This window comes from Panicum hallii, chromosome 9, assembly GCF_002211085.1.
Source record: "Panicum hallii strain FIL2 chromosome 9, PHallii_v3.1, whole genome shotgun sequence".
Taxonomy (NCBI): domain Eukaryota; kingdom Viridiplantae; phylum Streptophyta; class Magnoliopsida; order Poales; family Poaceae; genus Panicum; species Panicum hallii.
The window spans coordinates 71,842,935-71,866,879 of record NC_038050.1 but is presented as its reverse complement, the minus strand read 5'-3'; the positions used below and the strand labels follow the sequence as shown (position 1 = coordinate 71,866,879).

Below are 23,945 nucleotides of genomic sequence, written 5' to 3'. Positions count from 1 at the left end.
GATCACAATCACATGATGCTATATTGTCACGCGCAGGCTGTGGCTGACCGCGGTATGGGTCTCGGCTTGGTCTTCTTCACTCCCCCTTTCCTTCCCCATGCAAGCTGTCGCCCGCAAGAAACGCAACGCCGGCCGGCCGGCCAATCAATCAGGCTCCCCTCCCCTCCCCGCCGCGGCCGGCAGGGACGACCGGCGTACGACGGCACGGGATGAAGGCGCGGCCGCCCAACGCCGCATTTACGCCGGGGACGCGGCCCCAGAGTGGCCGGCTGTGTGGCAGGCAGGACGAGATTCCCCCGGCCGGCCCTCTCCTCAGCTCGCATTAACCTCGCTCCTCCCCGTCCGTCCGGTTCTGGAACCGCAGCTGCAACCGCTAGAGGCTAGACCCTGTCCGCGTGCGCGTCGATGTGTCTGCTGGCTGCCAGTGGCCAGTGCAGCGGCCACCGCCGCGACGGAGCACCCGGCGGCCCGGCCTGACGTCGCCTTGTCTCTTTTGTCTCGCCGTGCCGTGCTCGATCGCCCTCACTCATGTGGTGCCGCCACCACCACTTCCTCCGGCCGGCGCCGATTCAATGCAACTTCCGGTTCAAAACGCGCCGGTGCGTGACCAGGCAGGCTAGGAGAGGAGGAGGCCTCTTTTGCATCTACTATACGGAGCCACGCAGACATCGACATCACCATCCGGAACGGAAGGCAGTACTGGTCCGTATACAAGGCCAAGGAGAGGCGATGGTGCATGTTTAATTGCGCACAGTGCTGGATGACTTTCTTGTTAGTGTGCTACAGTATACTCTCATTGTGGCAATCCGGGGACGTGTAAACAGGGACGGCTTAGCTAGCAACGCACTTCTTAATAATCAGCACAGTGACACAGCTTATTAGTTGGTTATGAAGCCGATTGAACGTGTAAACAGGGACGAAACTTTTCTTTGTCTCGTCTTGGGTGAAGACGACGGGAACGTCCCATATTGTACATGTACATGTGTGCACTGTGGGCATAATATATATATCCTGCTCCCTCGATATGATCCGTGAATAAAAAATAATGGACTCGGTGCTGCAGCTAACAACAAATGACTATAAAAATATGCTCGTATGTAAAAGAAATACCGTCAGGTTGAAGTGACTAGATGATGAAAACTCTCGTCGCCACTGGAGTCAATGGCCTCACGATACTCCCTCCATCATCCAAGAATGCAATTTTCACTTTTTGAGAAGTCAAATAATTTTAAATTTGATTAAATTTATACAAAAAATTACTAACATCTGTGTATCCAAACAGATTTAGTATGAAAATGTATTACATGGTTAATCTAATGATACTTATTTTATAATATAAATATTAGTACTATTTTAGATAAATGTGGCTAAACTTGAAATTATTTGACTCCTCAGAAAGCAAGAGTACACACGACAGCGAAACTATTTCGTGCATTCTATTCATCAACCTTATTGCTCAATGGGGGTGTTTGGATACTCAGGACTAAACTTTAGTCCCTATCACATCGCATATTTGGACATTAATTTGGAGTATTAAATATAGACTAATTAGAAAACTAATTGCATAAATAGAGACTAATTTACGAGATGAATTCATTAAGCTTAATTAGTTCATGATTTGATAATGTTGTGCTATAGTAAACATGTGTTACTGATGGATTAATTAAGATTAATAGATTCATCTCGTGAATTAGTCTTAATTTATATAATTATTTTTATAATTAACATATATTTAATATTTTTATTTGGTGTTTAAATATCTGGGACCAAAATTTACTCACCCGGATCTAAACGGATCCAATGTCCCTGCGTGCCCCACTATTTTTGCTGGAAGAAACGTCACGGTCCCGTACGGTGCTGGAACACATTATTTTCCCGAGGGTTTGAGATTCAAACAATTTCCTGAGTGCTGGAATATAGCACCAAGGGCGACCCTTTTTCACTTCGAAAGACGGCAGCATGACAGGCAACGACCACCGAACCTCTTTTGACAACATTCAAGTAGTGTAGACGACCAGAGGACTCTAGCTAGTACCCGTTTTGTTTTTTTCTGAGTTCCATGGACAAAAGCGCCCGAGCTGTTTTTCATGGAAGCAGGACCAACCAAGCTCCATTCAGTCCACGTCGGGTTTGAGCGTTTAGAGCATAAACTCGATCCTTTTCCAGGCGTTTAGAGCATAAACTCGATCCTTCTCCAGACTAAAGGGAAACGAGCGCGTCGCACGCTAATAGCGACGCGAAGTGGTTTCGGTGGTACGCTGTTCCAATCTAACCTTCTGGGGTTATCTGTGTGGTGTGGTGCGGTGCCGTGTTCCAATCTGATCCGCCGGTTAGTTGCTTTTATTTAATTTGTCTTTGTTTTTCTGATTATGGTCTTTCAAATATATAATTTTATATTTTTCTGCTATATCAATAGAAACACACACATCGTGTGTAGTTCGTTAAAAAAAGGGTGTCACATCTTGACCTTAGCATGACCACATCCAGAGACTTTTTTAACCAATTTTGACCTTAGCTCATCTGTAGCATGGCTAAATTTTGGTCATATACAGACTTTCGGTTCTAGTCGGGAAATGCGAATATGGGCTGGATTTATTCATTTCACTTGCAAAAACAATTATTATTGAATGTCTGTAAAAGAGCAATTGTCATCCCAAGTTTAAAGTTAATATAGCACCAAGATCACACATGAGGATACCATCCATTTCTTAAACAATTTGTTCTCTGCTGATATATTAGAGTTTCTCCGACAAACTGTCGAAATCATTAGTTGACGTGGAAGTGTGAGAGAATGGGAAAACGGAAGAGCGTGGGCTAGTATGGTGTTTTTCTGATTTCTCTCGCTCCTATATTGACAAGAATCCTATATTCCTATTCATCAGCTGGCTCAGAGCTTGGTTGTTCGAGATGCATGCTCTTAGCCGTTTTTATTCACGGAAGTCTCAACAACTGTTTGTTTCACGTCACATGCTACGTATTCCTCCACCTTAATACTAGTCGTGAGGCAAGCTATAGATGGCCAAATGGGCCGCCGGCCCAGCACGGCATGGGCCCGTCTTGGCACGGCCCGAAATGGTACAACCACGTTAACAGGCCGGGCTGGGCCGCCCGACGTGCCGCTCCATAGGCCTAGACACGGCCCGTGGGCAAGTTAATCCATGCTGGGCCGGGCTGGCCGCGTGACGAGCCGTGCCAGCCTACGAGCCTGCCAGTGGGAGGGCAGACCGGTAGGGCAAACGGTCGGAGGGGCACGAGAGGCCGGAGGAGCGGCGGGCCGGCGGTCGAAGTGAAGGGTGGAGCAGCGAGATTTGAGCGACAGCGTGGGGAGGCCGGAGGGGCGGCGTAGGGAGGCCGGAGGAGTGGTGACAGGAGCGACGGTGGATGAAGCGGAGGGCTGCGCATGGAGGTGGCCGAAGGAGCGGCGGCTAGGGGAGGCTGGAGCGGCGGCGGATGGAGCAGGCGGGCGGCGTAGGGAGGCTGATGGAGCGGCAGCGAGGGGAGGCCGACGCGGCGGCGAAGGGTGGCCACCGGTCATCAGGGGAGGAGGTGAAAGAGAGAAGAAAGGGAGAGGAGGCGAGTGGCGGCTGAGGAGGGAGAGAGAGAGGAGGGGTGAAAATTAGGGTTGAGGGAGAGAAAAGAGTGTGGGTTATTAACCATTAACGGGCCACTATCGAGCCTATCCTTTAGTCGGGCCGTGCCCAGGCCGGCACTACGGGCCGGGGTGGCAGCCCATGCATAGCCCTCTCGGTCATGCCGGGCCGGCCGGGCACTATGGCAAGCGTGCCAGGCCATGCTTGGGCTGTGCTTTTCCAGGCTGTGATTTAGCCCGCCCATCTAGCCATCTATAAGGCAAGTAGTGGTTGAGGAAGACCGACTTTGCATTATTTAATTTCTTGTGGATCCACATCTACAGTAATAATTATTGTGAAAGCAATTCCAACATTTTTTGTAGGCCGCAGCTAACCATAAATAGTATAATGCAACGTGAAGGGACTAAAAAACCTTACACACGATGACCCATAGCACATAGCTTATTAAGATTGACACATATGGCAGTCCAAATTACAGGTTCCATAGCATTTGATTCGATCCACGAAGAAACTTTGAAAACTTGGATACACAAAATAATATAATGAGCACGCACGCTGTCAAAACTCAGAAGCAAAGTTATCTATTCCACCTTTCTTGGTGAACGTACCTAAATACGTATTTCATTAAAAAAAATATCTATTCCACCTCGTAGAAGAAACTGAAACCCTAGCTAGTTTTCCTCCTCCGTCACCAACGACCCCTCTCTCCTTGGCTCCCCTTTTCTTCCGGCGCCCCTCGTCTTCTGCGAAAGTCGTTCGAACGAACTTGAAACGGCATGCATGAGTAATTACCCATGCATGGTGTCATGCCCCTTCGTAAATGCTAGCTGTAACCATCCATCCATCCATCCATATCTCAGCCAGCAGCTCCATCAAAGCTCGGGATCGTCCTCATCCGTGCCTCCAACGACTCAGAAACCGATGAAAAATGGTGGAAATTAAACACGCACGTCCCGATTGCATCACGTCCGTAACACATTTACTACTCCACCTCCCGCCCTCAACCTCAAGCATGGCGGAGCTATAGCATGCACGTTCTTCACCGTCCTCCCTCACCCGTCGCCAAGATCGATCAGTAATGGCTGCCCCCCCGTCGGTAGAAGACAGAAACCTTGCTTGCACTCCAAAGCCGGCCGCCACCGCCATAGCTGCTAGCTAGGGTTTCGTTTCTCTCTCGCTCACACATGAACAGACGCAGGCAGACTGGCAGACAAAGTTGTTGTTGCTTGCCTGGGCTCGGGCTGGGCACCCTCTTGCTTGCACTGCATAGAGACACACACACATGCAGGGGGGAGAGAGGAAGAGGAGGGAGAGGGAGCTAGGGGTCAGATCGGGCAAGAAAGCTGGGCGTGGCCCGGGGGAATCTCATTCATTTATGTGGTTGCACCTACATATGCATCCATGTACTCCTCCTCCTCCTCCACGATGCTGGAGATGGAGAGAGACAGACAGGGCCCTGGTTTCCATTAATGCCGCAGCCTGTCTTACTCATTTGGTAGCCGGAGGGACTTGAATGCCCACCCACACACAAGAGGTGAGGTGCGTGCATAAGTCGGAGCACCTCCCTCCTCCATTCTCCATTCTCCAGCCCCTATCCATCCATCCATCCATCTCTCCAGTCTCCTCTTCTTCCAGCTCCATCTCTCTTCTCCGCCTGTTCTCTTCTCCAGCTACTACTCTTGGCTGTTCATCTTCTGCATGGCCATGGCATGTGTGTGCTCCTACTTTCCATCACCACTCGATCTGCAGGCCTGCAAAAGGAAAGGAGGAGGGATGAAATAGTAGCTATGATGTTGGCTCGGCTCACTCAGATGACCACGGGATGCGATGCGATGCATGCCCGCGATCGAGGTCCCTGGTGTTTCTGATTGAGCCGTGCCAATATCTTAGTACTCTTTCATACGAATGTAGATTCGGTGGCACTCTCAACAATCTGGGTTCCCTCTCTTGTTCACTTGTTGAGATCTTGTACGTTGAGGTATTCGCAGACTGTATAAATATACACTCTACTCCTAATATATATTGTGAGCATTCGTATGCATCGTCTGGCGGCGCTTATGCCTGCGTTTCATTCAGCATTCCAGAGCAGTTTTTACCTAGTGTTTGCATAAATAAAGTCGATCTCTGTTGCAACGTAGTAGTAGTAGTAGTTGATTACTTGTCCATATATGCATCATCCTATATATGTTCAGACTTCTAATCATGCGTGCATTATTCATTTCTTGGTACTTGAATCGCGCACATACAAATCACGTCGACGAGCATCGATTTTGCACAACCTGCGTGCTGTGTGCAAAAACCTTGAACTACAATGTTAATTCTACTGGTACGGTACGGTGATGGCGGGGGTGAAAATCACGCAACAGCACGCATGCTCTTGCTTGTTTTATATCTCCGTCAGTTCTTTATTTGTTGGCTTAGCTTTAAGAAATGCTGATCATATGCTGTCCGCTCCCAGTATGCTGATCTTTTGTCTCGGAGACATGGCTTCCGAAGAAAGATTGGACCCGTGAGATAGATCCAGATGTTGATGGCTTCATTCGATCCTTTTTCTGTCGACCACTGCAGGAGTGCAGCCTGTAAGAGACACTGAGACGTACAGTAGCTGCGGCGAAGCCAAGCCTCCAGCAGGGTTCCAGCCTCCAGGCACTTGGCCTAATAATTCTTCTTGGATCAATCTTGAATTTCTGTTGGAGGCTTGCAACATGAATGCATGCATACGCAGCAGTCGCAGTCTCATACATCAGCACTTGAATGTATGCTCCTCCAGTTTATGTCTTCCGTATCTCCATAGCCAAAGATATACCAAGGGAAACGTTCACTTGTTTAAGCCCTCCAGTTTATGTATGGGCTGCCGGTGCCAGGACAATTAAGTGATTTCATTTGATCATTCTGATACTCTCGGTTGCATTCTCTGACTTGTAAAATGTGTTACATACACTACATAATTAAGCCAAGAAATAAAATCTGAAATGGCTCTTACAAGTATATGTATCCCACTCCCACTTTTCAAAAATAATTCAAAATATAACCTTTTGTTCTAATACAAGTACACAAAAAAATAAAACAAATAATTCAAGTGGTCACGAGACATACGCGCACACAACAGCCCATCTTCCATGCTGCTGGCCGGTCTGCCGGAGTAGCACTGTACCGGCCGGTATCTCTGTGTATTAAAGATCCCGGCCAGTACTGCATGCCCTGCAGCTTCCAAGCTCTACAAATTGTAAATGCTCCAGCAGCTTCTCTCCTCCCCCTCGATCTGCCTCTTTCTCAATCATGTCTTCATGCTGTAGGCCGGCTAGCTCCGATCCATTTTGAAATTAAGGTATGCATGCATCGGAGCACGCAGGAAGCTGGAGAGTGACCTGCCACTACAGTGGATCAGCACGAGGTCCAGCTTGCTCTAACGTTCTTGTGCTCAGAATGAACATGGATACGGATGACACAGTGTTGCCTTTGCTGTTTGCTACCCCGGAAATTGCAGGTCTCCTATGTGTGACTTATTTTACTTTCATTTGAACCAACCATACAAGAACAAATCTCATGCTACACAATAGTGCACCGAATCTGATAAGACCAATAATAATATAGATTGTCTTACATTGTGCAAGTAAAAAGAGAGCTCTGATCATACTCCATGGTGAACTACATGTGATGAACCAGCAATATATACCACTTGATTGCCCTAGTGTGAGATTGGAGTGCATCTGCAAAGAGTAGAGTCTAATAGTGGAGGACTGAGGCAAGAGACGTACTCAATGAAATGCCAGCAGCAACAATTCAGAAACCGTGATGAAAGCTGAGTGCTCCTTCTATCACTCTGGTAATCGATCGATCTACCATATAGGCATCACACAGCAAGCACGGCTAGCTACACACCATGCGGTTGCACTACTTCGGTGACACTCAGGATTTCATAGTTTGAATCCAACTACATTATATTCATCTGATCCGGCTGTGAGAGGTGATTTCAAAGTTTCTTGCTTACGCAGTATGGTTCAATTCTCAATTATATTAGGACCTGTTTCGTTTCATGGGCTAAACTTTAGCCCTCCACTTTGAGCCTCATTTTAGCTCTCGGAGAACCAAACAGGAGGGCTAAAAGTGGGGTGCTAAACTTTAGCATTGTATCCAAACAACAAAAGGGGCTAAACTTTAGCCCTTCGTTTGCGGGCCTAATCTTTTGTCCTTGGCTAAAGTTTAATCCTTTGTATCCAAACAGGCCCTTAGTAACTGAGCTAACATAAGCAAAATTGGATAGATAGTAGGAAAAGAAATGCAATAATTCCAAAGTTTCTTGCTTACGCAGTATGGCTAAGCTCAATTAGTAACTGGACTAGCATAAGCAAAATTGGACAGAGAGTAGGAAAAGGGATACAATTCCCATGGTTACATATATATAGTCAAAAGAGTTGACTGAAAGCAATTCATCATGTATACTCCCAACCACCACCGATAGATTATGTCACTGTATTTTTGGTGGTACTAGTGTTTCCCAGGGTACGAGGGGAGCGATCCAGCTTAGCCGCGGTGTCCATATACTAATAAATCAAAAGCGCGATGGAAATCCCCATGGGTAGGTAGTTGGGACTTGCAAAGGAGTAACTAGGGGAAGTAATGAGACGAGCATAAATGAGATGGCAGGGACAAGCATCAAAGGGGACAGCAGGTAGAGAATATGGGGCATGGTCACTTTGGTCAGGCAGGCAGCGCCAGCATTTACACTACCACTACTAGATCAGACGGAGGCCGGAGCCGGAGGAGGAGGGAGATGCACGGCCGGCCGGCCCGGACGGACCTGGCCGGCTGGCCTCTGCCGACTGCCGTGGCCTGGCCTCCATAGCGTCAGACAAAGATTCCCTCATTCACTTCTCCAACCCCCGCTCAGGCTCAGCCCAGCCCCATGCTCCGCTGCGCTAGCCCTAGCGCTGCCTTCCTGCCCCCGCTAACTGTCACCTCACCACCGCGCCTACTCTTGCTAGCGTCGTCTTCTCGCCCGGGCCGCCAGGGCAAGGGGCTCCCGTCCGGTACCCACGCCGATTCAATGCCTGGGCAGAGACAAGCGCCACTCCGCCACATGGATGGGGCGTTGCTGCTTGCCAGTCTGGTCCGCCCTGGTCTGGTCTACTCTCCTCACCTTGCTGTGACTTGATTTGCCGCCCATTTCACCCTTCTCTATAGAAAATGTAACAGTCATTCGACGCCTTTATTTTATTTTTTTAAAAAAAGAAAAACCTCTGGACAGACTACCATTTTCCTGGGACTTAAATGGGCTGGTTTGAGCTGATTACCATTTTCCTGGACCATGATGCTTTGATTATTTACTGGAGCTGCAACTACAGGTCTGCACTCTGGAATGTTTGGCGTGCAATGCAGGCCATTCAAGGCGGCCCAGGAAAGGACCATGGAGTGTGGAGAAAGAAAGCAAGCGTTGGACAGGATCCTTGAAGGTACGGCAGTAAGATCCTGGGCACTGGTTGCTCATCAAAAGATCTGTACAAGTGGAATTTAGTTGATGCATGTAATTGCCCATAAAGCCTGCTGAGATGGGCAACCCCAGGGACCAAAGAAACAACGGTCCAGGCACTCTTAAAAGATAACAGAACTGGCGTGGGTTTGCTGGGAGAAGTTCAGATCTGAAAGTCTGGTAGCAAAATTAGTTGCATCGGGCATATGGACATGAGTGCAAAAAATCCTCATCCTTGTACTTTTGGATCAAGGTTTGCAAAGACATCAGCAACTGATTAAGTTAGTGGAATAAAAAAACGAATATGTATATTAAGGTCAGTGTCAGTTTAACAGGCTCTGTTTCCAGGTGACAACTGCAAATACCAAACTCAGCAACGAAAACATAGACAATACCAACCGATAAAAAAACAAACAAATAGTGCCAAGCACCAAAAAAAATGGATCCAATATCTGGTAACGGAATTTCCCAATCCATCACAGCAAACTATATGGGAAAAAGGATAGGTACAACTCATGTTTCTTTGCATATACTATCTGGTATAATTATTGAATAAATGTGCAAAAGGTCTCCACCTAAGGGCCTGCTTGGGACAGTGCAATCTTGGCCCATTGCACGTTGGTAGGCCGGAAATCTAGTTAAATTCCTGGCCCGCCCCCACGTGTACTGGGCCGGGATCAGGCTGTCCCAAACACGAGTCCAATGGACCAAAAGGAGAAGACAGTACCATTCTAGAAACAGATGCGAATCTGATAAAAGTTCTTTGGCTGACCTAGGGAAAGGTTTGGTCATCAACAATCTCATGGGCTCAATCTCAGCTGTAACCTGATCTACTCATTGCTTTCAGTTCTGAAGGTAAACTACTTCCTGCAACCAATTGGTCCAGTCAGGCCAACCAAAAAGAAAACAAAAAAGGAAAATAAATGAGTCAAAAACATCAAGTTGGCCTGTACCTACCTCAAACTCAAAGCAATACCGTACACTAAAAAGTGTCTCCCAGCAAGCCAATCTCCGCCATAAACCTCATTGACTCCAACTGGTCATACACCCTCCAGGTAAACTGAAGCATGCTGTTTTTGTCCTCGGAAGCTTTTAAGTAGTTTGATAAGCTCATATGTCTGCACATGGTGACCTAGATGGAGGCACAAGTCCAAAGGTGTCAATCCATCCTGAAAGGAATTCATCAACAAAATTATTCCCCATTAGCAGAGCACTTGTTTCAGAAGAATATAGGACTGCGATAATGCATCCTATCTACTATGGAAAAATAAAAGACAAAATTGGGGTGGCAACGTGATGTCATTTGAGAATTCAGCGAATGTGATTCACAGACAATTCGGTTCAGCCTCCATAAACGTGTTCTTACTAAATCATTTGAGAACTGTTGAATATTCGCTTTACTTACTTTGGTTTTCAGAGTTCTATCAGCGCCCTTTATTAGAAGTAGCTTCACAATGTCAGTCCTCTGTGTTTGTACAGCAAGATGCAAAGGTGTCCATCCATACTGCAAGTGGCGAAGCTACGCAGTTAGTCCAACTAACAGAAGAGAAAACAAAGCAAGAAAGTTCCAGAACTTAGCTTACATCGTCTGGATGGTTGATGTCAACATTGTACAGCAAAAGAGTCTTTATGGTCTGACTGCATGCAGTTTGGACAGCATAATGCATTAGGGTTGCACCATCCTGTATCACCAAAATTGTGAAGTTGGTGGGATTAAATCAACACAAGTCACAAGAAACATAAAACACATGGAAAATAAATCTCATCTATAATATTGCATCAAACCAGAGGGAACCAAGGAGCATGCCAGTAGATCATCAAAGCAATGATGATTAAATAAGGCAAATGCAATACACTTTGGCATACAGAAATAGAAGGCAAATACTCAAAGAGCCAACTTTCAGATCGAGGCACCAAGGGACCTAAAGTAATGAAGACAGGTCCAAATAACACTACTTGCAAATAGGTTCTGCATAAACAGTTTACAAGCATGTTAGACAAGGTCTGCACTCACTTTATCTTGGATGAATGGATTTGCTGAGTTCCTTAAAAGATAGTTGATAATAGCAGCCTTCTTTGAAAGAATTGCTTTCTGAATTGCTGGCAAACCATCCTAAGGGAACCAGAAAAAGGTGCAATCAGTGGTAATGATCTAAAAAACAAAGAAGTCACATAAAGTAAAAACAGTAGCAATTACCTTGTCGAGCACATTTATGTCCACATTATGTTTTAGAAGGCTATCCAATAGATAGAAATCCCCAGATGCAGCAAGGGTGTGAAGTGGAAGCCATTTACTCTACAAGGAATAGATAAAAGATCACATTACACCAGAAACTAAACTTGAAATAACAAAGATCATCATAAACCAGGCTAAGAGGCAGAAGATCCACACATCTTAAGAAATCTGAGTATAAAAATAAAAATCTCCAACTGATGACTCAGAAAGTAGCCGCTACTGCACATTACTATTGACTCGACAAAAACAGAACTGTTCTGAACAGGGATTGCTTACAGAAGCAGCGGCTTCCAGATCAGGCACTCGCTTGTTCAGAAGAACCTTCTCCTCATTTGAGAATAGCTTCTGACGGTCTGAAGTACAAAAGAAGTAATTGTTATGCATAATAATTAATAAACAAAAGAATGACATAAAAGAAAGAACTAAGTCACTCTTGTCTAGAAATTAGTGAAAGTTGTATCGAACTAAACTGCTACTTCATCCAATTGGCCAAACAGCAGCGGCATTGTCTAACAATCAGTCATCCTTGTATAGCAAGAGAAACTAAAATGGCTACTGAGGTAATATAATTTGCAACGCACTATTGATAATATCTGTTTGGGCATAGATTGCTGTAAGGTATGAAGAACTGGCCAAAGCCAGTTGCAGTAATATAAGAACCTGGCAACAGGAGTAAAAGCACACATATTCTATATTGCATCACCACTGAAGGAGCTATAGCATTGCTATTGTATAGCATTTGATGTAAGCTCATGAACTGCCATGATTCTAGCTGTTGCAGTGTTATTTGTGGATGCAGTGAGTTTTGATATTTGAATGATCGGTTTAAACTACTCTTTATTGTAAAATCCAAACACAAAAATGCTGATCGGTGCAGCATTTCAGTATCGTGAAACATGTCATCAGAACTCACTTTTGGGGCTCTTGCTGTCTTCCATCTCGCCCTGAACATACTCCCGATTGCTAAAAAACTCCGAAATGTCCTCAAGGCTGCCAACATCGATCCCCATCCTCGGGTTCTTCGGGGCCACACGCGTCCCCGGCTCCGGCGGCGGAGGCTCCTCCACCTTCTCTGCCGGCGGAAGAGTCCTCTCCAGCGGCCCCCGGTATACGTTAGCAACGTGCTCACTCTCCGCCTGCAGCGTTCCCTTGCGGTACGCGCGGAATTCGTCAGGGGCGACAACGGCCGGGGGCGCCCGCCGCTCGAGGCGACTCCCGAATCGCAGCCCGTGAGATATGCGGCGCTTCTCCTTCTTCGTCAGGTTGATCTCCTCCTCGGCATCCCTCCACTTCTCCGGCACCAGGCTCGAACCGTTGCTGGCCTCCGCCCTCCGGCCGTATCGGGAGGCGCTCGGAGGCGCCGGGGACGAGGGGAGGTCGAGGTCCGGTTCCTCGAAGGCGTCGTCGTCAAACACGAGGCAGTCCCCGATGACGACATCCTCGTCGTCATCGACGGCAGCGACCGCGAAGGCAGAGGAGAAGGCTGGTCGGGGCGATAGGGATAAGGTGATGGGTTGTGGGAGTTGATGGCGGGGGCGAGGCGAGGAGGTGGCGAAAGGGTTTAGGGTTTGGATCGGGGAAGGGAAGGGGAGAAGGAGGCGGCGGTGGTGGTGGTGGGATATGGCGGCCGGCGTCATGGCGTCGACCCCTCTTCGTGCGGTGAGGCCGTCCCGCGTCGGAAGCAGAGAGGATTGGCCGGTGAACCCGACCGTTTATGCCTGGGCCGGGTCGGACCAGGCCAGCCGGTCTATTGCTTGGTTCTATCTGGGCTAGGAATTAGCCAATTGGGCCCCAAAAGGGGTGACTTTCACGGCCCGAAAGAAGGACTAGTGCGACGAGTGCTCCTCTTGAAAGAAAAAAAACGACGAGTGCTTATTTTTTTTCTGGGAAGCATCAACATGCAGTTAAAATATCATAAAAATAAAAAAAGATAGAGCTGTGGAATTATTAGAGCGACAAGAATTCATTGGCTTTTGCTTTTTATACGTCAGCATGACGCCATAAATTGTATTTAAATCTTATCTCTAGTATAGCTAGCTATTTTTTTATAGCATGCACGGTTAAACTTGTTAGTGATGTGCACAACATGCAATGTGTAGCAATGCCTGTACGTGTGGTAGAACTTTAAAGTTGAAAGGTGCTTATGTACAAATGCTTAAAAAGGAAAAAGTTGACACACTATATGGTACAAAGGCACACATCCTATATCCACCTTATAATAAGCAGTAAGTGCATATGACGTGGCTCAAGAGTTCGATTTTCTTACCTAAGCACCGTGTCTATAAGCATCTCCATTGTAACCACACTAACCCCCCCCCCAACAACCCACCCAAAAAAAAAAAACCCCTTGCCCTGGGTCCGCCTCTGAATACATACTCCTTTGCCTATGTACGATTGCGCATATTTATTTATAAATATATATTCCTTCCGTTGCAAATCGTAGGCTATTTTGACTCCTGTAATCAGAAAGCAGAAATGATAGCCACGAGAGATAATTAAGAGGCATATTCAGAGTTTTAAATGAATTTTCATCATAGAGCCATATCTGATTGATCCGTACGATTTGTACGTATTCAGACATCGACTTGTTCTTTGCCACGCGTCTACACGTACGATTTGCGGAGCTGTAGCGTTTAGATGGACCATAAAATAACGAATCATTCCATGTACTAGTGTACGTACTAAAATGCATATAGCTAGATTACTGCTCTTGCACACTTGCATGTCATTGAACTATCAGGGAACAGGATATCGCCCTATAGACTGACCAAGCTCTCCCTTGTTCTCTACCCAATATGCTATGTACTTAGCAGCGCTCGCGTCTCCTGCATACACGGTCGCTAGCTGACGCGCGATTAAGAACCAAGCAAAGGGAATAGAACCACATACCACCACCACTGTTTCCTCATATGAGCATATGGTAGCTCAATGACAAATCTAAGAACTGTGTGCAACCGTTTCCTGGAAGGAAAAGAACAAAAGTCCACAGCTAAACTTACATAAGAAACAATCCAGATTCTTGGCATTTAACCCAAGCCATGTCGCGCGATACATGATATCAATAATCCACATACAAGCCAAAATGATACAAACCACAAGAAATGATCAACTTACAATACCTGAGCAAATCTTTAATTTGCTGGGATTCAGATTACTCATACTAGCTACACTCAAAGATGAACACTAGCTAGCTCTATATTAATTCATGGAGCAAAGCCACGCGCGGGAAGGCATCATCAAGAACAAGAACGACCAATCGGTCCGATTTACATTCAATTCGCTGGATGAAATTTCGACCTGCATGCTAGAGACACCTCCCTCCATACCCAGCGCTCCTAAACAATGCCTGCTTTATCTCGTCGGTGCTTATTACTTGCCTCTTCCCGTCCTCCTCCTACCATAAGTTCACAACAAATCCTTGTAAAACATACTAATGAGATCGATGAACGATTGCATCTTCTCGGTGTGTTCCGGATGCTTTAGCAGCTGTTTTATTTCATGTTTTTTCTTATTGTAAAGACAAAATTTATGGTTCTTGCCTCAAAACGCAAGTCTCTGGTTCTATCCCAACTTAAAATGTCTAGAAGAATTCAAGAGCATATATGTTGAACAATATTTCAGATCAAATAACCCCTTGATTACTTACTTGTAAGCAAGAGGCCTGCATGCCAAAGTCGCTGAAGCAGCTCACCACGCACTGCTCGATCTCCAGCCCCAGCACCTCCAGCGCGCTTACCGTGGACAGCAGCACCCCGGGGTTTGTCGGGCAACAGATCTCGATCCTCGTGCTCCCGTTGCCCCGCTTCTCGACGTCGAACTGTGACGACCCACATGGATCAAAAAAAGCAGTAGCTCGTCATCAGCTGGTGTGTTTGTGAGAGAGAGAGAGAGAGAGAGAGAGCACAATCAGTATTGCTGTGCCCTACAGTTGAGCTAGATAGTGATCGGGACTCGAGAGCGTATGCATGTGAATGTGAGAGGCGCGCGTGGCGTGCATACCTTGGTGGAGTTCCTCACCATCATCTCATTGTTACTGTTGGACGAATCTTTCAAGGTATTCAGAAGGTTCAGGTCCTCCGGCGAGGCGCCGATCTCCTCTTCGAGGGCTTTGATCCGCTCTGTCAGCTCCTTCACATAGTCAATGGCGTCCCCAAGAATGGATGTCCTGTCCATCTGATGACGAGCAATATATATGATCGACCGGTTTCAGCCGCTAGTCACATACGTGCATAACCAAAAGAAGCTAAGCTAGACGATCGATTGGATGCTTTACATACCTTGCTGATCTTTGGAACAATTGAGCGGAGCATGGAGAGGCGGTCGTTGAGTCGCTTCCTCCGGCGCCTCTCGGCCATGAGATTCTTCGACGGCGCGCCGTGGAGCTTGCTCCTGTGGTGGGGGCCGCCGACACCCCTGATGGCCATCTCCGAGCTCTCGCCGGCGCCTCCTCCGAACACGAACGTCGGGGAGCCCCCGCCTCCGTAGTACTGCCCCTTATCGCCGCTCGTCTCCTCCTCCACCATGGCGTCGTGGAGAGGGGCGACGAGCGTCTGGCCGGGCGCTGCCTCCCCCGGGGCGGCGACGGAGCCCCTGTAAGGGTTGCACACCTCGCTCAGGCAGTCGAAGTTGAACTCCTCGTGCGGGGGCGCCGCGGGCGGCATGGGCGCCAGCTCCTGGAACGGCGGCAGGTCCATGCCGCCGCCGCCGCTTCTCGCGTCGGCGCCGTAGAAGAGGAGGTCGCTCATCATCGCGCCGCTTCCGGCCGGGTAGCCTTGCCACGGCGCCGCCGCCGCCGCCTCCCGCCGCAGCGACATGAGCTCGTCCAAGAACGTCTCCTCGTCGAGCTCCATGCCGTCCGGCCCAACGACTCTCCTCCTCGCTCCTCTCTCTCACGGACGATGCTAGATGCTACCCCTCGCGCGCCCAGTAATTTCCTCGCTCTGTCTAATGCCCAGCGACCCCGCACAAACCCTCACGCTTATAGCAAACTGAACGCGGCCGTCGGCTGGTAGCGCCAAACACATGCCCAACTTGCAGCGGCCAGTGGCAGCGTGTGGGGGTGAGCAGGGAGGGGGGCGGGCACGGAAGCAACCTGGGAATTAATCCCCGGTGGGCCGGCCGGTTCGTGTCCTCCGCAACCTGAGCGACAATTATTCCTTGGCCGTCTGGTGCTCTCGCGCGCTCAGGCGTATCGGCGCTCGGCATGGGCATGGCCCGGCGGGTCGGTCACTCTGAAAGTAGGAAGCATGGGCGCCTAAGAATGGAGTGGGAATCTGCGCATTAGTTTAATCCCCTCGGCGACATTCGGTTTCAATTAACGGGGCACGTCGTTTTCGCCTGAAGTCTGCAATCTCGCGGCGGAGGCCTTTTTTAAATCGCCCTCGCCGCTGGCGGCGTTCGACCGAGGTCTGGATGCAGATGGAATTTCGAGTCCTAGTTAATCGGGGCGCCATCAGGCTGATAGGCCCGGCGGAGACTTGTCACGGCCACCTACAGCGGCGACGGCGAGGCGACGAACGTCAAAAAGGGACGGGCTAGGCGCCGTTGTTTAGTGCCAGATGCCTTGGCCGTTTGACGAGTTGGTACGGCCGGTGGTGGCGACGGCCGCCGGATGGGTGGCGCACGCCCCGGGCCGGCCGGCCCACGGTGAGCTCACACGCCTGGCCCTTGGGTGAGGTGGGACGTCGCGTGCGCGCGCCCGGCATGTCCCGCTTCGTCCTCGTCCCCGAGCTCGACCGGGGGATGGTGGATGGTGGCCGGAGCGGAGCGCCGAGCAGACGCCGCCGCCCGCGTCGCTGTCGACGGCTGTGCTGGCTGCTGGAGACGCGCGCGGACAGAGCCAGCGGTTGGGTACGACGTACACGGATGCGCGTAATCATGGCACGGCGCCTGATGATCACCATCATCAGTCGCGTGCTTTGCCGATTCTTCCGCCGCGTACTAGGATGCATTGCGCGTCCAGGCCGGGAGGGAAGAATATGCTGCTGCTGGCCTGGACGACCTCAACCTGGATGGCCGTGCTGGGGGCGATCTAGCTCGCCCTCGCGCCGCCGCCGCCGGCCGGGTCTCGTTCGTTATCCGGGGATATTTGAGGGGTGGTTACTCCTGATACGGATGAGCTTTCGGATCTGACGGATGCGTGGATAAGGCTAAAACAATGGCGCATGGAACAACAACCGGGATGCCACCCCTGGCACGTCTTCGATCCGTGTTCGTACTGCCACCACGTCGTAGCCAGTTGGAGTATTGTACGAGCGATCTAGCATTGCTCAACAGCCCACTCGATGGGGACACAGGAAAAAAAATTCCATTGTCACGCACCACACGCAATGCGTGGTGTCGTCGTAATTCGCGCGGTTTTTCAATGAGCATCGAGAGCTCTATAGACCGATTGACGATAGATGTGGCCGGCCGGCCGACGTCCGGCGGTCCGTGCGCGCGCACGCACACGTACAGTGCAGGAGAGAGCGAGCAGCTCTCGCCATCAGCATGCTGCGGTCACCACATGCCACGGCACAGGTGCCGGCCGGGCCGGCGCTGTGCGGCGTCAGACAAAAGCGTCGCTTACGTAGGTGCGCAAGGGGACCTGTGCGTGGCGCCGATGCGATGCCCCTGCCTGCCACCCGCCGGCCGACGGTACCGCCGTCCGTGCCACGCCATACCAGCAGGCAGCCCGGCAGCGACCGGCTCACAAGGCGCGCGCGGGAACAAAGCGAGGGGGTCGCGCGGCGCAAGCGGGCGGTTCACGGGGGCGCAGCCGGCATCCGCGCGCGACAGTTTTGAGGTGACAGGGGCTGGGCCGCGCCGCGCCGCGCGCGGGGGGAGGGACGCCGACGACGGAGCCGGCCGGCGCGCGGATCCCAATTCTCCCCCCTACCTAGCGGCGGGCGACCGCCAAGCGCTAACGCGCCCCCGCGGCCAGCGCGCTGGATCGACGGCTCGCCCGTGCCGTCGTGCTGGCACGGTGCCGCCCCGCAAACAGCGGCGGTGTCCGCGGGTGGACGCACCCACCCGCGGCCGCTACGGCCACGACGGAGCCTGTTGGCGCGGGGCGCGGGGCGTGGGTCGGCGTGCGCTGGCCGCTGGCGTACGCCCCTCTCTTGCTTGTGGCAGCTGGTGCTGGTCTCTCCTTCCCCATCGTTTCACTGTGGGCATGGGCGGTTGACTGATCGATGCACGGTATGACCCGTTCCGGATCTTTAAAAAAAAAACCCCGACCCGTTCCGCTCCCCCGTTTTCACGAGAGCTAGCGACCTGTCTGTTGCCATGGGCATTGGGGATCGAACCAACGGCTAGCCGGCGTGGGGGGCGCGGCTCTGCGCTGCGCGCGTCATCTCATCAGCGGCACAGTGCTCGCGAATGTGCTGGGTCTCCGGCGTCCGGGTACATGCCAGGGTAGGGCCCGCCCGTCTGCCTGTTCCCATGAGCTCTGGACGCCATGCGCATGCCCAGCGCAGGGGGCGCAGCTGATGAACCCGGCCTCTGATAATTGACCGCCGCTCTACCAATCACCAGCCGGCGCGGGGCATGGCCGACCAGCGCGCGGTTACGCTAAGGCCAAATGCACACGACAAGTTCTGATCTTTTTGATAAATTAGTAGTGGCCGATCAGGCCGTCTCTAGCGGTGCCCTCTGAACCGTTCTCTACTATATACTATATAGAGAAGATTCCGTCTCTCTATTGCTCCAGCAGCGTTCTCTAAATGGTTCTTTAAAATAGAGAACGCTACAGGTTTCCTCTATATAGAGATTCTCTCTCCTCTTCTCTATTTTTTCTTTACATTTTAAACACTAAATTAAATAAAAATAAAATATGTCCATAACATTTGAGATATGATAAATACGTATGTATAAAAATTTGGAACAAAATACGTTTCTAATATAGGGTTTAATGTACAGAGAACGAGATTTAGAGAACGTTGTTGGAGAGAAATGAGATATAGAGGAGAGAATCTTGTAGAGAATTCTGTAAATGAAGGATATAAAGAAAGATATAGACAACGACGGTTGAAGATAGCCTCACGTGCACTCGGGTAGCGAAAGCTCAACAATCATCCAGTGAGCACAAGAGCATAGATTCAGATCAACAGCGAACACAAGAGCTCGATCTCCATACATGCACCAAGCAAGCTTCGAATTCGGATACCATTCGTTCGAAAGCAGCAAAGGAGAGGCAAGCGTCGTCGTCTATCATCGCTGTTGCATGATGACCCACCATCGCCCCTGTGTGCTGGGCTGAAATGCTGAACGGATTCCGAGACTCGATGGTCACAGCCAGCCATACGAAGGCGCTCAAGGCCGCCCGCTACGCCTCCGAGGTAGCTAGGAACCCTACCAGGATACCGACATCGGAACAACTCAAAAGCGCTCGCTCCTAGCTAGTCTCAGAGATAGGCGCAGATTCTGCGAGGCCTCCTGCGGCCAACTCATTGCCTGCACACGAATTCAACCTCGAACTGTCCTTCCTAGTATATAAGAATCTACTCCAGCTAGCTTGATATTCCTTCTCCTTTTGTATTGAAGGGAATTTGGTCCTGCAAAAGAATCCAACTGCTCAGTAGTATACATAATGGACTTGAAAAGGGCGGAAACCAGCACACAATGCACGCTACTTACGCCACCTAGGCTGAGCCAAGAGAATGACGGGTCATATGAGAAACATGGTAGATACAGTTCGAAAACAAAAATAGAAAAAGGAAAGGACACACTAGAGACCATGAAGCATAACATGCTAAAGCCACCATCTGGGGGTTTCACATGTTAAGAGGAGATAATAAGCAGAGTTTAGCAACATTACGGGGGCGCTTCATCAGCAAAATGAAAAGACGAATGCAATTGGCCATGAAAGGCAAACATGCCATGATATGCTACTGTGACATCACAAACAGTCAAAGTAATCATCATGCACCAGTTCCTCTCTTAATGAATGATACACACGTTGCGTGTTCTTAAAAAAAATGGAATCATCATGCACCAGAAATTACTGCCAAACATATGAAAGCACGAACACAAGTAGTGCATGCATATTACAGTTTGAGAGGGTACACAAATTTACAGTGACACACCTTTCTCCGTACAGAGTCCAGAAATTACCGTAGGATAAACGAAAGCATGATATATATCACAATTTAAGAGGATAGACTCCATAGTTTCAACTTCCAATGACATGCCACAAAATCAATCAAACAATACTATCTTGTTCATTGGAACCAAGAACAATAACACAGATTCCTTTTCAAAAAAAAAGAACAATAACACAGAGGCACAGAGCTAACCAGTATATATATTATATACTGTGAAGTTCAGGTCAAGCTGATCTGGTGGTGATGTCGGGGGGTTTAGGAAGCCTGCAGGCCCGTGGTTTAGACAGAGAACATAGAGCAATAATCATAACAAGAAAAAAAATTACCTTATCATTCTTTAAGAAACAGCCCTTCAGTTTCCTTTATGTAACTCTATTTGACAAACCAATCCTGCAGAAATTACAGGCTAAGAATGCTAAGCACAAAAGAAGGTGAAGGCCAAATATTCATACCCTCCAGGACTTATTGTAATTAAGAACCTTTTTGTGACCATGATAAGGGAGATCAGGAATCAGGATGACCACAACCTCTATCTAATTCAGTAAGGAGAGTGAACTGGATCCAGGTCTTGGTCATTTATCATCCAAATTAATAGAAAACTCAATTGACCAGGTAACAATAAGTCAAGACCTCATGATTTAATACTCGAAGCCTAAAGCAGCCCAAAAAGGTTTCCCCAGACTTGCTAGAAAAATCCCAGGTGTTCGGCATGCACTCAAAACTTCTGTGGCTAGATGAATTTTGGCCAGGTTAGTTTCAGTGCAAACCAAACAGACATGTGACATCTAAAAGTCCGAAGAGATCTAGTGAGTAAAAGTCCTTGCGAGAAAATTAGATCCAGATTCCTAAAAAAGGAAGAGCCAGATTGACTTCACATCAGCTCCCAGATCTATTTCTTCTGTGAAGTGATGTAATTAGTTGCAACTATTTGCTAACACTGAAAAGCTCTAGTGAAGGAAACCTGGAACCAAAACCAAAAATTTGAAGCTAGTTGTAGGAAGGAAACCTGGAACCCAAAACCGAAAATCTAAGCTAGTTGTAGTGAAGGAACCCAGAAACCAAATACCATAAATATATAAACTTTGGATCAAAATTTGCACATCCAAGTGGACAACCTTACAGGAAGGCATAAATATATGCCAGTGTTAACAGTGACCGCAATGAGCTACAGACAGCAAAAGAATAGGAAGTATGATATCTGCTTAGTGAATCCCATCACACACATCCACGGCAATAAAATGATTTTTAGATTCATCACTTTTCTATATTGTGATTATGATACAGAAAATGCCAAGAAGATATTGTACTTATCCTGCATTTCAAGAACCTCTCACAGATTCACCACTTGAGAAAAATATATAAAATCAAACTTCAATAGTTTTCCAGTTGTGAATTGACATAGATTGATATTTTTTCAATATAAAACTTATTTAACTTCTATAAGCATGCACAAGCATTGAGCAGAATATCTGGGAAACGACACCGATAAAATAGGAAGTTTGTGAAGTGAAAGGGCAGAACCTATGAAACTTCAACTGATAAATGATACGATGCTTCAGAGGCAGACCACAATTTCATCTGATATGACAAACTACAACTCATGATGGGAGGAAGAATAAAGAAGAGTTGAAGGAGAAAGGAAGCAACATGTGGTCCCACACACCTACTCCATAGTCCATACAGCCATACAAAACCTTACCTCAAAAGAAAAGATAGATTGTCTCAATCAAGAAAGAAACGCATCATACAGTTAAAGCTAGATTTACAACCCCAGAAAATCAGACGGATGTTATACTTGTCAACTGATGAAGAATTTGAACATACTCGGCCAAGTGTTGTGTATTAGCCTTCTGCTTGTGTGTTAGACTCCCATCTTTGCTGATTCGCAGGTATAGAACTTGATTGGTGCAATCTCATATTAACTAGTAAATTTATATGATTAAACTCTATCATACAACTAGTGTGATAGAACTAATAATGTGTTTGCCGAGCACAGAGAATCAGCCTTTTTTTTTGAGCCTGTAGATAGTAGTGTGATGCAACTAAGCGACCTAAACTCTCAAGGTCAGTAGTGATCATTATTTTCCAACTTGATTAGGATCAGTATTAAACTATTAATCACCTATTTTCAAACAATTTATGCTTTGCACACAAGAAAATGCCATACCCCTCGGCCATCATGTAATGATTTGACCAGAATATCAGACGATTTGGACCAGCCATCAAATTGTAGAGAAAACGTTGTACATCCATGTACACTGAAGAGTACGAAATACAATAGTAAGGGCCAGTTTGGCAGAGCTCCCAGAGCTGATTCTCTGCTGAATACAGCAAGAGCTCTGCCAAACAGTTTTTCAGAGAGAAGTGATTCTCTACTGATTCTGTAGAGTGATTCTCTGAAATGAACTAAGAGGCTGGGAGCTGAAAAAAGTAGCTTCTCCTGATTCTGTGAAGTGATTCTCCATCCTGATTTTAAGAGTTTATGTTAGAGAATCAAAGAGAATCACCTTCAGCCATAGAATCACTTCTCTTAGAGAATCAACTCCCACAGAGAATCAGGATCAGTTGGAGCTCTACCAAACTGGCCCTAATCTATAGGCATGCACTTTCTTTTACTCTCTTAAACCACCCAGATAAAATTACTTATACAATTCACATAGTAATAACTAAGACATAAAATCTAAATCGTCCCCAGGTCTCTAATGTGAGAGCGTATGGCAGGACAGCTAATGAGTCGACAGGCAGGTAAAGAAACTCATACGATCACACTATTGTTTTGCAACATTACCATCAAGCAAGGAGCGACGGACTAGGGTTTTACCCGGAAATAGCCGGGTCAGCCTGCGCGTGGGCAGAGAGATTACCTGAATGGAATTGCGGAGGCCTCGAGCCACGGCGGACGATTGAGGAACGACCGGAGAAGAAAGTGGCAGTGGCCGTTGGCAACGGGGGCGGCGGCGCGGTGGTGGGTTGCGCGTGCCTACAGAGATGGGCCACTGGCCAGGAGCTGCTTTTTTTTTTAGAGGAGGCTCAGGAGCTGCTTTGTGGTGCGCGACGACGCGCGAGGAAGAAGAGAGAGCCAGAGCCCAGAGCGCAGGACGTGGGCGCGTGATGGCCCGTGGGCCGGGAGCGAACTACGGAATGGCATCTGAGGCCCATCTCAAAGCAGAGTGGGAGCGAGCACGACGAGGTGGGCCGTCGGCAAAGGCATCACGAGTTCACGGCACCTCGTCCCCAACCCTGCCGAGCGGTCACGGCTTTTCTGGGATCACGCGCGCGACCGGCACCATCCATGGCTCCTTTTTCCTCCGGAGTGGAGGGGATGAGCTGATGGCTCTTGTCGGATTGTCTTCTCGGCGTGCCGCGTGCCATGGCGGCCATGCCGGGAGAGCACGCGTGCGGCCTTGTAGGCCAGGCAGGATTCGTGCCGTTCGGCTTTACCTCGTCCTGTCGTCCATCGTCGACGCTGCTGCGGTTGAAGCGGTGAGAAGATGGCTGATAAAATCCTGAAAGCCTGATATGGCACGCTTCAGGAAATACGGCAGCTGTCGGCAGTATTATGTTTC

The 23,945-nt window shown here is 48.6% G+C and overlaps 2 protein-coding genes and 1 long non-coding RNA gene across 3 annotated transcripts; all 3 read right to left on the bottom strand.

Annotated features, from left to right (window-relative positions):
• Nucleotides 1–9,480: 9,480 nt before the first annotated feature.
• On the bottom strand, nt 9,481–13,002 carry LOC112872615 (ankyrin repeat domain-containing protein, chloroplastic). The gene is made up of 8 exons (XM_025935676.1): nt 12,210–13,002; nt 11,573–11,649; nt 11,258–11,356; nt 11,075–11,173; nt 10,644–10,742; nt 10,466–10,564; nt 10,018–10,229; nt 9,481–9,927 (listed from the first exon to the last, which is right to left on the bottom strand). The coding sequence occupies exons 1-7, from the start codon at nt 12,931–12,933 to the stop codon at nt 10,101–10,103; spliced, it is 1,326 nt and encodes a 441-aa protein (XP_025791461.1). The 5' UTR covers nt 12,934–13,002; the 3' UTR covers nt 9,481–9,927; nt 10,018–10,100.
• A 1,294-nt stretch (nt 13,003–14,296) lies between these two features.
• LOC112876893 (transcription factor bHLH61-like) lies at nt 14,297–16,367 on the bottom strand. Its single transcript, XM_025941074.1, has 4 exons — nt 15,574–16,367; nt 15,296–15,469; nt 14,943–15,113; nt 14,297–14,690 (listed from the first exon to the last, which is right to left on the bottom strand). Exons 1-4 carry the CDS (start codon nt 16,144–16,146, stop codon nt 14,601–14,603), a joined length of 1,008 nt encoding a protein of 335 aa, XP_025796859.1. The 5' UTR covers nt 16,147–16,367; the 3' UTR covers nt 14,297–14,600.
• A 4,185-nt stretch (nt 16,368–20,552) lies between these two features.
• On the bottom strand, nt 20,553–23,401 carry LOC112877067. Its single transcript, XR_003225430.1, has 3 exons — nt 23,244–23,401; nt 20,706–20,769; nt 20,553–20,643 (listed from the first exon to the last, which is right to left on the bottom strand). It is a non-coding gene; the product is annotated as an uncharacterized LOC112877067 (long non-coding RNA).
• Nucleotides 23,402–23,945: the final 544 nt, after the last annotated feature.